A 14,559-nucleotide genomic window follows, 5' to 3' on the forward strand; every position below is an offset into this window, starting at 1 on the left:
AAAAAAAATAAATTTAAAAATAAATCAATCGCACATCGGGTCATTTATCTAGCTAGGACAGCATAAAATGTATTTACTGTGTTTTGTCTATTTTTCTACCTTTACTAAATGAGCTTTTGTGTCTTAGATACAACTGAACCTACACAGTATGTTTATTATTGTGGGTGTAGTTTGGAGAGGTGTGGAACTTCAGTGCATCATAATGAGAGGCGATAACGACACAAGAAGGACGAAATATTACAAACAGCTCCTAATATGATCGGGTGGAGTTCTATACCACTGCAATGATAAAGTGGTAAACTGTAACCATTGATAGTTTCAATCAAAACTGACCATAAGCATCTTTGTAAAGGCATATCTTTATGTGGATGTCTATATTGGATATAATTAAAATGTACAAATACACTTTATTTTGTTGCCAGTAAATGCATGCAGCAAAAAAAATTTCAAATGACACACAGTGTTCAATCTATTCATTCTACTAACTGTAATACTGTATCTTATCTGCATCAAAATAATGTATTGCTAATGCACAAAAATGCAAAGCAGTATCATTTTTAACATACAGTAGTCGATAACATCCAACCTAGTGCATTGACCAGAAAAGAATAAAACAGTTCTGCTTTTCTTTAACACTTGCACTCACATCTTGGTCCCTGTGCTTTTTCGTATGACCTTGATGCCAAATGGATTACTTTTATAAAGGACCTCGTAAAGCCGTTTGTCCTCATTAGTCTCAGGAACAGGCGGGAGAGACAGAGGAACTGGAACCTCATAACGAACTGTGGCTGGGTCCCAGATCTGGACAGAAGGGCATACTTTATGTGGTGAACACACATGATGGTAGTGCTGGTGGAAATAAAATTATTCAGTACAGGGCAATTGATAGACCATATGAACGAAAATACTGGGACAAGAGGGCCTGTTCTAGTTCATCCCTAGTTAATACTATAGTATTCTGATGGTCCTTGAGAAAGAATTCGGCCCTCTATATATTCCACACATATTGAGGAATGGACTGACAATAAAAGCATACATACCATACCACACCACATACCTAGTCATTTCACTAGGCTGTGTTGACTTATACTTCACAATGGTAAAATACTTTAGGTGACATGGCGCATGGACAAACAAACCTTGAATTGCAGCATGGTACTGCTGTGGAAGGTGATCTGAACATAGAGGTTGTCAATGTCAGGTGACTCAGAGCGGCCGCTGCTCTGGTACCTTTTGTTCCGATTGAGCAAGAGCCAAATGCCAGAGTGGGTCTGTTCATTTTGTCTGACAATGTATCCATGGTCTTTGGGATAGAAGCACCAGGGAACACGTTCAATGTTGCTTTGCTGAATAGGATGTTGGAAGAAATGAGCAGATTTTAGACTAAGAATGGAAAATTGAGATTTGAAATGACATTTTCCCTCACCTTCCAGATGCAGCCTCGAGCCTTGCACTTTGCCTCATCTACATGCTCCTCGGGGTGGCAGTCAAAGCGTTGGTACTCCTCTTGCACCACCTCCCAACGCACAACATATGTCTCCCCCAGAGTTAAAGACAGGCGTTGTAAGAACAGAACCTGCATTTGAGTGGGAACTGCAAGTGGTTATGTGCGAAAAGTTGTCATAATCTGTCCTGCAATTGAATAGCAACAAATCCACAGTGCAGTCTGCCTTTGAATCACAGTGACATGGTATAGGGTCCAGTATTCCCGCAATGGATGATGGCAAAAGATGCCATTATGACAGTGAAGAAAGATTGGGCTTCATGTATCAATGGTTCTTAAAACATATTTTTTTATAAGCACTGTATATGTATATATTTTGATTTAGGAGGCGCTTTATAAAAATATGTGTCAGGTTTTCTTAAGCAGTTTCTTAATGACAAACAGTAGCAAATTTCCATGAGGGGAAGGGGGAGCACCGATTCAACAGATTGTGCTATATATTTTATTTTGATAATTAATTCTAAAAATAGATTACATTTATAATGACTTTTTTATTTCATTTTTAATACCGAGGAGCTGTACGAAACACTCTTAATAATGATTCAACCTTTACAGACTCTGAATAACAATGTGCCATTATAATGGTTTTAGGACTAATTTCTTCATGTGTGTGACTTCCTGTTCCTGTGGGCTTTGACGTCAGCCTAATGTTTTTCATTCAAACAACCTAGTGGTCATGCTGGCATATTACCGAACAGTCATGATCCAACCCTTTGAATTCTACTGACCAACACATTAACTGGACAGATCACTTTACCTTAAAAACCACATCAGACAGTTAAAGTGAAAATTGAAGTTTTCCCGTTATCCAGCCTACCTCAGGGGTTGGTGTACCACATTTCTTTTGTTTCATATTCAATAAAACACCACTGAGAACCAATGTCGAGGGCGAAAAAGCCAATCCTCCTGCATGGCAAATCAGACAGACCTCTTTGAGACTGACTAACTGATGTGCTTGATGTTGTTTGTGCTCCCAATTAAGACACATCTGTTAATTTCCAAAGCTGCTTCAACAGCCTCTATGGGGAACTATGAGTCACAGCAAATCTTGGGGGAGCTCTGCAGTCACAGTACCACCCTAAAGCTTCTTCATCTGTTTGGTAGACATTAAGGATGTTCATCAAATGTGTCCTTCTCTTTTGAAGTCATATTTTGTTATTATACGGAGTCAAATATTTGATGGGGACCATGCAAGTGCAAAAGAAGTTCAGCTGGGAAATAGGTAAGGTTTTGAATGTGTGGGAATAACAGATAATAAATATTAAGAGTTTTGTGCTTGAAAATATAGAGTTTAGAGATCTTTTGTCCTTCATTTCCAGGAAATGACGGTGTAAAATTTGATTAATATATCATTCTGTGTTTGACCAGAAAAACCTTGAGCATGATTACGCATGACAGAACAGTTTTCTGTATGGTGAAATTAGCTACAAAATTTATTAACTGGATGTTTTCTCATTTTATAGACTCTTCTCTTGTGGGCTTTTAACGCATAACCCTGAGCGCACATGCAAGCGTTGTAATTTTTTTCCTGTCTCTTTTTATATACAAACACCCACCCACTGTAAATTGTTACCATTTCTCACACTTAGTGGCTGACCTTGAAATTGAACAGTGAAAATGTAACTCATTCACCTTGCATCTGTCCTGCATCAGTCTAACATAAATATATTCAGAGATGCTTTTTTTTATATCTTTGTATTTTTTGTAAGAATTACTAACAAACATTGGATTAATAAAATATGAATGTTAATAAAAAGTAACTAATAAGTAAAAACTCTGTCAAATATTGCCTTCACAAATATTGTAATAAATACTTGACATTAGTACCTTCATAAGTGTAGAATTCAGTACTAGAAGCCTTTTTTCTTATATTTGTAAATGTACATTATTTGCCTACTAGTCCTATGTTGTTGCTTTAATTTAGCTCTGACATGATCTTCAGAATGTACCCAACAACATTCACCAGCCTCCCACGGCTGCTTGAGAGCAAATAAAGAAATAAAGAAGCAGCTTTATTAGCGTTAATAATATAATATACAAGCGTGTGAATGAGGATGAATATGAATGAAACAGTACCTCCTTGGCAGCATCATACTGTATTTTGGAATCTGGAAGCTTGGTAGTAGAGTTTCCAAGTGATCCAGAGCCCACGTGTGTCACATAAACAGACATAGGAGGGTGGGGAACCCCTAAGATTTTGATGTCCTCAAAATGTAGGTTGTTGGGATCCCTGTAGTCATCATGCGTCACCTGCATGGTCAGCACGCCCTGTGAAGCAGAGAAGGCAGAGTAAGCTTGATCTAAATCCAAGTCCTCCAGCCATTATGCTTCAATTTTCTAATGTGATAAAATTCCCACTGTAATAACTAACTCGGGCTTTTAATTTTGCTTTCATGCCAGGAAATTTGACATCCTTCATATCTTTCCTGGGGGAGTAAAGCATATTGTACTGTATATATTATATCAAACAAAACTTGAGCAGAGTATGATCAGTCATGAGACATTTTTTGTACCAGAAAGGTCTATGCTGGTTTTAAACTTTAAAGTTGAGCCCAGATCAGATAGAGAGTAAGGGCTGGATTTACAAAAAAACAGGTGTGCGAGGGAGACTTACATAGATAACAGTGAATTTGTAGTGGATGTATTTGCCTGTTTTGAGAGTCTCTGTGGAAAAAAAGAGAACAGATGTTGGAATTTGTCACATAGATTTGATATAGACAGTGTTCTTTCACACTGAGTGACTGACCTTCATTTGTTTATCTGTGTGAGCAGAATGTTCAAACAGTTTGAGCATTTTCAGTTGAAGTTGCACATCTTTAATGGAAAAGCTACATGTATCAATAAAAGTGCAACTGAAATAGTCGTTGTCCTTTATATTAGTACACATTACATTATCCTTTTAATTCATATTGTAAGATTTGGGATTTCTCAACTACTATTGGGCTTAAATACAGTTCAAGTACTAATTAATCGATCAAAAAAAGTGCTTAAAACTGACCAAAAAAAAAGCCTGCAAAATAGTGAAGTAACATTTAGTGGCTTGCTGTACTTATATTTGGACCAACGTAAACACTATTTGAGAAACATTACCTCGGGAATCTCCATCATCCCAAAACAGTTCCCCTGAAGCCTGGGCTTGGTCATCAAGAGCAATGATCAAACCCATGGGATTGCGTCGACTATAGATCAAAATAAAGACAGAAATAACTTTCACATACATTACTGAATATTATTGGGATGTCTGGCCATTACATCTCTCGTAGCTGAAAATAGAAGACATTTTGAGATATTTACATGTTTTGTTGTTAACATTACTACAACCCCAATTCCAATGAAGTTGGGACTTTGTGTTAAACATAAATAAAAACAGAATACTCATACTCAATGCTCATCAAACACCTGTTTGGAACAGCCCACAGGTGAACAGGCTAATTGGGAACAGGTGGGTGCCATGATTGGGTAGAAAACGAGCTTCCCTGAATTGTCATTCACAAGCAAAGATGGGGTGAGGTTCACCTCTTTGTGAAGAAGTGCGTGAGAAAATAGTCGAACAGTTTAAGGACAATGTTCCTCAATGCAGAATTGCAAGGAATTTAGGGATCTCATCATCTACGGACGTTGTGTCCTCCGGGCCAAAGAGGAAAAGAACCATCCGGACTGTTATGGACGCAAAGTTCAAAAGCCAGCATCTGTGATGGTATGGGGCTCTGTTAGTGCCAAGGGCATGGGTTACTTACACATCTGTGAAGGCACCATTAATGCTGAAAGGTACATACAGGTTTTGGAGAAATGTCTGCTGCCATCCAAGCAACATCTTTTTCATGGACGCCCCTGCTTATTTCAGCAAGACAATGCCAACCCACATTCTGCACGTGTTACAACAGCGTGGCTTCGTAGTAAAAGAGTGCGGGTACTGGACTGGCCTGCTTGCAGTCCAGACCTGTCTCCCATTGAAAATGTGTGGCGTATTATGAAGCGTAAAATACGACAACAGAGACCCCGGACTGTTGAACAGCTGAAGCTGTACATCAAACAAGAATTGGCAAGAATTCCACCTACAAAGCTTCAACAATTAATGTCCTCAGTTCCCAAACGTTTATTGAATGTTGTTAAAAGAAAAGGTGATGCAACACAGTGGTAAACATGACCCTGTCCCAGCTTTTTGGGGAATTCTAAGTGAATGATTATTTGCTAAAAACAATAAAGTTTATTAGTTTGAACATTAAATAGTAGTGTAGTGTATTCAATTAAGTGTATTTATATATACAATTGTAGTGTATTCAATTAAATATAGGTCGAACATGATTTGCAAATCATTGTATTTCGTTTTTATTTATGTTTAACACAACGTCCCAACTTCATTGTAAATGGGCTTGTACATATGATATCTAGTATGATGAGTAATTATGATTCAGGGAGAACTAAGTGGTCTTGCCAAGCCTTTGGATGATTAAGAATTGATTAAAAGTCCATGTTGTTAATATATTCAGTATAATGTATGCATCACATTTTTCCCATTTGAGGCGCCAATAATCAAGTATTTTTAAGCAGCTTATGCAATGGTCACCAAGGGAACCGGCTGATTATTGCAAGCCAGAGCCCCTTCTCCCCAGCAGTGGACTCTTGCTCCTCCTTGGGGACCTCCAGGTATTCCCAAACTTAGATTATCTAAATATGCTGCCTGTTGTACAAGCTCTTCAGGGTTGCTACATGTATTCTCAGAGTTGGACATCATAGAGCATCTCACCGCCAACCGACTGACTACTCATTCCATGGGACATGTCATACACCTACTACAAATTTCAAAGACCAATAAAACATGAGCAAACTTCAGTGGGCTTTCCTGGCTGATCAGGTAAAGATCAGGTATAATAAATAGTGTAATTGCCCAAGTATTATAGATCCTTGTCATGCAGTCTAGCGTGACAACCAACATATTACAAATGTCCATTGCCTTAGAAATCTCTACCTATACCATGGGCCATGGAGTTTCTCAACTAAGTTGGCAACCTCAGGGATATGGATGAGGCTTCTCCCAGCTATGGATTTTTTTTACCCTCTGATGAAATCTTCAGTCAAAATCATCAGATAGCTGTTAATAATTGGACCCCATTTTCCTGTGAGTCTGTACCTGTATGTTGTGGTGACAGCAGGTTTCTGCGTGGGGAGAACTGCGCCGCCTCTTATGTGTAAACCAAGTTTGTCACCAGGTAGATTCAGCTCAATCTTTTGTCTGCGCTCTGCCAAAGGTTTCATCTGATTGGTAAAATGATAATACGTCATACAGCTTGTCTTAATGCAGAGCTGAGTTTCCATACTACCAGTACACTATAGGTTACTTTGCTTTGTATATAAAACTAGCCTTCTTGCAGTTTAAAAAAAAAAAAACGTTTGAAGAGTCCTCCACAGATTCGCTCACTCGCTCATTGCTGCTGAGGCCTAGATAGTGCACACTTCATTTCTGATCTCCTGAGGACTGAACTTTTCGAGCAAGCCGAAACAATTTAAAAGGATCGTCTCTCAATCTCATCTCATTCACCGTCCTATCTGCTGTAGGTCCTTTTATCCTCTCATGTGATGCTCTAATTCTTCTGTTCTCTGTGTTTCCATCAAGGTGTGTACTATTTTATGTAGTATGGTGCTATGGCTGCGTGTGAAGGCTGGAGTTAGCACATCTACAAGCAATTTAAAATTCTCTCCGACTGTCCTTAACCCCGTAATTCCACTCATCCAGCCAGTAGAGCACATTAAGAAAGTAAATCAGTTTTAAGGTCCACAGGTGCCTTTAACATTGATGCCCGCTAACCTGTTTGGTAGGCCATGTTTTAAAGGAAATATTTAAAATTTATAACACCTTCTGTTGTTGTATAATTTAAACAAAGGTGTGCTTTTGCACCGCACACAGATAAGATGAAGATAAAAATAGAATGGTACTGTTTCATAGTTTCTGCTATTTTTCCATGCATTGAAAAAAAAAAAAAAACAGCAATGAAATAATACAAATACATATTGTACAGTGGTTCAATGAATACAATGTCCCTAAGGCTTTGTCCCCCAATGTGTCTGTATTTCTACACTTTACCCCCTCAAATCCTGGCTTTCTCTTTTCACTTCATAATGTAATTTGATCTGTTAGTCCTGTACGTCTTGCACTAGATCAGTCGCGCTTATTTCCCCTCATCCTCATACCTAAATAACCACTAGGGACCGACCAGGACAAGGGGCCAGCAATGAGAAACAAAATCTAATCGTCCATCTGATCACCGACTACTTTACAATGGCACAGTGACGTCCAAAATAAGATCCCAGAGGGACTCAACACCTCTTTTATCTCTTCGTAAGGAAGATGGTCTCTCCACTCTCGTCTGTGCCCCTGACTCCACTCTATCTTTGTCTTCAGTCTCGCTCTGTCTTATCTCTCTTGTCTCCAAGTCCCAGACAAAGAACTTCATGCATAGACTTCCACGTGATACTCTGTTGTTTGTGGTGCTAATGCTTCTAATACTGATAAGCCCCCTCTGCAATCATTCTCTTGAGCACTACATTTACCATTTGATTGTACCTGTAGAATTAAAGCATTCTTGCACAATAAATTAATCCAGCAATGATGCAGCAGCAAAGAATCCAGTTCAGCCTAATCATGATCCCTCTCCCCTGTTGAGGCAGTTTATGATATTTACTTTTTGTTAAGGCTGTATCAAGGAGATGCTAATTTGGCTCCATTGACATTTGTGAATCACTTGTTTTTTAATTGGATTACACAATACCAGATGATCATGTCTTCTCAGAGGCTTAAATTGTGTAACTGATGTGCCCATACAGGGTGTTCCAAATGATTATCCTGATGTATGAAATATTGTTAAATAAACATTTACATTTTTGTATAGATAATTTTTTCCCTCCTGTCTCTATAGATCACTGAAATCAATCTCAGAAAAGTTTTATTATAATTTACCCAGATGAGCCTGATTAAAGGAAAAGTACTTAATGACTTTGTTCTCATTATTAGACAAATCATATTATGTTTGTATACACGCACACACACACACACACACACACACACACACACACACACACTTAATTACTGAGCATCATTATTCCCTTTATTACAATTCTGAAGGTGTTTTATTTATGATTGCTTTAATACAGCATATTGCATGTATTTAGCAAATAATCCCTACAGAAATATGTTGAGTTCATTTGCTCACAGGAAAGGTGAAGTATTGTACAAAAGATATCTCTAATGAGTATGCAAAGTCTTACCGTCTCGTAGTCATACCACAAAGCATCCGGGATATATGCATCCAACATAACCACACCCTGCAAAAAAAGTGACAATATTTGTCATGCATTAACAAATTCCAATTTCAACCTTGATCTATTTTTTCATTCAATCATGTTTTTGTGGGTCTAGGTTACAGAGAGCAAAGAGTAGCAAAGACTGCTAACGGTAATCTTAAAATGTGTGAAGGTAGAAGTTAAAATACACCACAAGGGAAGCATTTTAGAAATATTACATACATAATTACCTCAGATAAGTAATTTTAAACAGTAGTGTGAAGTGTGATTTCTACACAGCTCCTACACATTTCAGTCTGCACCACTATTATGCAACTCATGATCGGAAAGACCATATCAACTGACAACTGGTGACAATTTTTGATGGCTCAAGGTGACGGACAGACAAGACCAATCAATAGAAGAGCACCAGCCCTTTGATAGCCTTGTCAGATCATGGCTTTTTTTTGACAGGGGGAAGACGGCACAGATATAAATACAGAGAGAGCAATGAATGAAGCAGCCACAGGTCCTTCTCAAAAAAATTATTAATAACAATATGACAGTGGTATCACATCATCCTACCCATCAAAAGCAAGTCACGTGCGTAATATCTTTAGCAGCATGTTTTTTCCATCAAGACCAGACGATAAAAAGAGGAGACTGCAATATCCCACCTTCATATTGTAAAAGGTGGTAAAAGTTCCATGGGCACATAATACCCACACAAAAGGCTTAAAGAAGATGGAACCGTATAGTTTTGAAATAAATATTTTTATATACAATTATTATTAAATCTAAATATAATAATGCAATATTTTTATTGGACCAGTTTGGGGTGTCCCTCTCTCCTGAAGTTAGCTACAGTACAGAAAATGAATGGATTTGTATTGCATCGCACTGCGATATACGTGGTTGAATTTCAAACAGTTGCAATGAATGCAGGAGCAAAGCTTATCAAAGGGTAACATTTAATTTAGATCACAGGATTTGGGTACCTAATTTTATGTTATCTGATGTACTTGCCATGCCTATCAGTTACCATACTGGCTAATGGGAAAGAAAAGAAAGGCTTAGCATTGCTGCTAGCATTGCTGCTAAATATGATTCAAAGGGATAGCGCATGATGCCTGTCTCCACGCTTACTTTACCGAAGCAAGCTCTTTAAACCACAAGGTAGACAGACCACAGTTTGATCTCCATGTTATACTATGATCAGTCAGTATAGGTGAGAGGGGTAGTGAACGGCACAGAGGCAAGTGAAAGAGATCCTGGATGAAATGGAAAAGGATCACACAAAAGAGTTGACAGGAGCTGATGAGCAGAATCAAAATTAGAAAAGAAGCCAACATTTGATGTAGTGTGAGGAAGAAATAAAAAGAAAAGTGGAAAATGGGCAAAAGGAGGGTGTGGATTGTGACCAGAGGGGATGTTGGGGAGCAAGTCAATAGATCTACCCTGTTTTCCACAAAGATCAAGGTTAGTGCAGCTACTGATCTGAACGGTGGGCATCATTAGAGCAATCGGTAGGCAGATGCACAGAATCTTGAATGAGGAAAGACAGTGTATTGAAGTTGATAGTAATGCCGGTTAGAAATTGAAGGGTTAACAGAAAATAGTGGGAAATTGATCTTTGATGGCTTCATCCTCAGCACCCTACCCCGACCCAGATCTTATTATGAATTTTTGCATTTGCAGTCTCCCCGATCTAAAAACAGTTTAGGGGGTGATCTACTCTGACAGGGGTGTAATACAATGGCTGATTACAATGGCGCTCTGCAGATAGAGAAAGGGGAGGATGGTCTGTCACTGTACATTATGTAGTCACTGCCGATTATTACTTCACCAGTTGAAGCTACTTAGTGGCTGTGACGGTGCAGCTGCACTGCTAGATTACCTGGTGAGATGCAAAGACGATGGACTTGGCAACTGTCAAACAATGGGATCGTCACCACAATTGCAAGCATATGGATGTTCTAGCTGTACAAGTTCCTATTAAGGAAGTCACCATTAAGTATTGTCATAGTGGATGTATTTGATAAAGTTTAATTCCATTGAATAAAATAAGGCGGCACGGTGCCCAACTGGTTAGAGCGTCAGCCTCACAGTTCTGAGGACCCGGGTTCAATCCCCGGTCCCGCCTGTGTGGAGTTTGCATGTTCTCCCCGTGCCTGCGTGGGTTTTCTCTGGGCACTCCGGTTTCCTCCCATATCCTAAAAACATACATCAATTGGAGACTTTAAATTGCCCGTAGGTGTGAATGTGAGTGCGAATGGTTGGTTGTTTGTTTGTATGTGCCCTGCGATTGGCTGGCAACCAGTTCAGGGTGTACCCCGCCTCCTGCCCGATGACGGCTGGGATGAGCTCCAGCACGCCCGCGACCCTAGTGAGGAGAAGCGGCTCAGAAAATGGATGGATGGATGAATAAAATAAATCAAAACCACCACCCACTAAAACCTTATGCCACAGCTTCTGTAAATGCACCAGTATGTGGACGCTCTTGAGAAATATTTTTTAATACTAAACTTTAACTATTATTGCTATCCATCCATCCATTTTCTGAGCCGCTTATCCTCTCTAGGGTCGCGGGCGTGCTGGAGCCTATCCCAGCTGTCATCGGGCAGGAGGCGGGGTACACCCTGAACTGGTTGCCAGCCAATCGCAGGGGACATACAAACAGACAACCATTCGCACTCACAGTCACACCTACGGGCAATTTAGAGTCTCCAATTAATGCATGTTTTTGGGATGTGGGAGGAAACCGGAGTGCCTGGAGAAAACCCACGCAGGCACGGGGAGAACATGCAAACTCCACACAGTCGGGGCCGGGGATTGAACCCCACTCCTCAGAACTGTGAGTGTGACGCTCTAACCAGCCGTCCACCGTGCCTCCCTATTATTGCTATCCATGTTAAAATTTATTGTAGTTGCAGAATAAATTTTGTACCCCGCCTCCTGCCCGATGACAGCTGGGATAGGCTCCAGTACACCCGTGACCCTAGTGAGGAGAAGCGGCTCAGAAAATGGATGGATGGATGGATGCAGAATACTAAAACATCAAGAGAGCACTGAAAATGAGTATGTTTACAGAGTCCGCATTGAAGCACTCCATGATGCTGAATGATAGAGAATGTGAGAAGTCCTTTCAAAAGTTTGAATGTTGCCAAAAAGGATGCTGCAAAAAAATCTGGATCTCATAGGTAGATCTGTTCAAAGGAATACACAAAATGGGAGCATGACACTGCAGAAATAAATCTCTGCTGTGATATGGGGAAATGGACAACTCTGAACAAAGAGTTTCCCTGGTAAGCTACAATAAGTATTTTTTACATGAACGTAGAATCTTTTTTTTTTTTTTGTCCTGTTCAGCTTTTAGGTTAAGCAGAATGGAGGATCTGTATCCCTTTTATGCCAGAACAGGTTAACTGTGTCACACTGGAGTTTTTAAGCTCCCGCTGTGGTTTCTTCGTATTATAATGGATATTTATTGGCAATTACAGTCAATCAGTCGAACACAACAAAGTTTCTAGAGGGGAGTGAGAAAAGAAGACAAAAGACAAAGCACTAACAGTAAACAAGATGAGAAAAGTAAATCATTACATATCTAGAACAATAAAACATTAGATATGAGTGTTGTATGGTGCAGTAGTGTTACACCCTGTGAGGGAAGGACTGAACAAGGAGCATGCAGGACAACGTGCAAGTGTCGTGTAATTGCTGTGCCTGCACCGCGTTGGCTGAGGACCCCACCCAATCAATTGAGAGGCAGGATCGGCCTCAGGAGTCCACCCGACAACAGCCTGGCGGATGGGACACGTCCCTCACCAGCCCCACCGAGGCACCACAAAAACTGATGAGGCCGCAGGGACCCAATGCCACCCCCCAGCTGCCCCCCGCACCCACATCCCAACACACACCCACGCGCGAACTCAGAATCAACATGTTGTTGTAGTAGTGGCAACTGGACTGTCCAGCAACCAGATACCAACTTTTCATTGTGTGTCCCAAGCCTTTTGTCCACCGTTGGTGATGGATTGATTTGACTGTCACCCCCAGTGTTGGTGCTGGTCAATGCATCTGTTGTATCTGTGACCTTTCAGAAGCTCCAGAGAAAATTGCTCATTAAGCTTTGCTGTTACAAGCTTTTGTTTTTCTTCTTATTGGTTTTCGTACAATCTTTTATGCTTTTTCGATACATTCTTGAGAGCTGCGCCCTCAGCTTGAAGTATTCTCAACTATTCTGCTACCACACCAATTGAAGTAACTTGGTACACACACTATGAATACAATTTACTTTCCAATTTTCCCTGATTCACAACGGGCCATGCTAAATTGCTCGGTAATCAGGCCACTTTGACATGACCGCGATCGCTGTACCTGTGCATCTACAGATGCATGTACAGAACACCACAGTACATGAAACTTAGCACTTGGACATTACTAAGCACAGCCACACACACACACTTCCATCTATACTTCTAATCTGCTTGTAATGAGGTCAGTGCTCTCATTAGAGCTGAGAGAAAAGAGTGAGAGTATGAAAGAGGAAGAAAGAGGGATGAGAGGAGGGGAGGGCAACAAAGCAAATCCCATGTCATGTTTTCCCAGAGGAGGTCAGTGTGTGTGTATGTGTGTGTGTGTGGGTGTGTGTAGGTGTGTGTGTTTGTGAAAGTGTGTGTGCGTGCGTGCATGTGTGTGTCAGATGAACTGGACATCCAATTTGGATGGCACTTACTGCATTAAAAATGTCCCATTAGAACTATTCAAGTCTCAGGGGTCAGTGGTTGTAGTCAATGGTTCAAGTATATGTGTTGTTGCATAACTGTTTGTTGTTCATTTTGACTAACCGGGTCCAGTACAGGTGTGATGAGCAGGTGTTTGCCCCAGAGAAACTGGCGATCTATAGCCCAGGCGGCATTGTCAGAATAGAACCTTAGCAGCAACAGTGAACAGCAAAATATTAGTTACATATATAATAAAAAAAAAATGCACAGTATAACAGTAAACAGTATAAAAAAATCATTCCTAAGAAGACTGAAAGAATAAAGACTCATTAGAAGAACATTAGATCTTCCTGGATTGAAAAACAGGAGGAAAAAAACCCTTAAAAATACAATAAAAAATGAATATGCTACAATACAGGTATTATATAAAGATTGCATTTGGTATTTTAAAATAAATTAATAAATTAACATTAATACACATTCTGGTGAATGAAAAACTGCAAATTTCCTCGAAGTCACACTTGTATTGTGGGCTTCACAATATTAAAAATGACATACTCATGCATGAGGGGACGCACAACGGTCTCCCCTGTGGTGCTGGCTTTGAAGAAGAGTGTGTAGAGGTACGGTAGCAGTGTGTAACGAATCCTCAGGTAGTGTTTGGAGCTCTCCACCAGAGTTGAGCCTGGCCCATATGCTGCTGGATCCTGAGGCTGCAGACAACATCAATTACTGGGACTAGAGGTGATGAGCGAGAACCTCACTTGCCCTCTGATTTGTTTTCGGGGAAGTACATGAGTGTACCTACAAGTCAGTCTTGCAGATTGTACTAAATTTCCCGCATTTACAAATGACATGGCTTATTTTAATGTCCTGAAAGCTTAAAGAAAAAATGGTCTTGCTGAGTTATTTGTGATGGCTAATAGAATTTCATTACTGAAATGTATTTAAACTAACTTGTGGTATTAAATATCTGAAAACATAATAGCTTGATTTTTTTCAAAGTCGCGCATGCACACACACATACAAACACACACAGACGCACGTACAAAC

General features: G+C 39.9%; 1 protein-coding gene across 1 annotated transcript in view; it reads right to left on the bottom strand.

Moving 5' to 3' along the window:
• si (sucrase-isomaltase) overlaps positions 1–14,559 on the bottom strand; it is a 65,701-nt gene that overhangs the window by 23,546 nt on the left and 27,596 nt on the right. Inside the window, 10 exon segments of the mRNA XM_061681363.1 lie at positions 647–801; positions 1,140–1,346; positions 1,427–1,576; positions 3,581–3,772; positions 4,119–4,168; positions 4,595–4,683; positions 6,636–6,760; positions 8,768–8,824; positions 13,630–13,714; positions 14,065–14,219. Of these exon segments, the coding sequence (XP_061537347.1) occupies positions 647–801; positions 1,140–1,346; positions 1,427–1,576; positions 3,581–3,772; positions 4,119–4,168; positions 4,595–4,683; positions 6,636–6,760; positions 8,768–8,824; positions 13,630–13,714; positions 14,065–14,219 (1,265 nt within the window).

Source organism: Phycodurus eques, chromosome 7, assembly GCF_024500275.1.
Source record: "Phycodurus eques isolate BA_2022a chromosome 7, UOR_Pequ_1.1, whole genome shotgun sequence".
Classification (NCBI taxonomy): domain Eukaryota; kingdom Metazoa; phylum Chordata; class Actinopteri; order Syngnathiformes; family Syngnathidae; genus Phycodurus; species Phycodurus eques.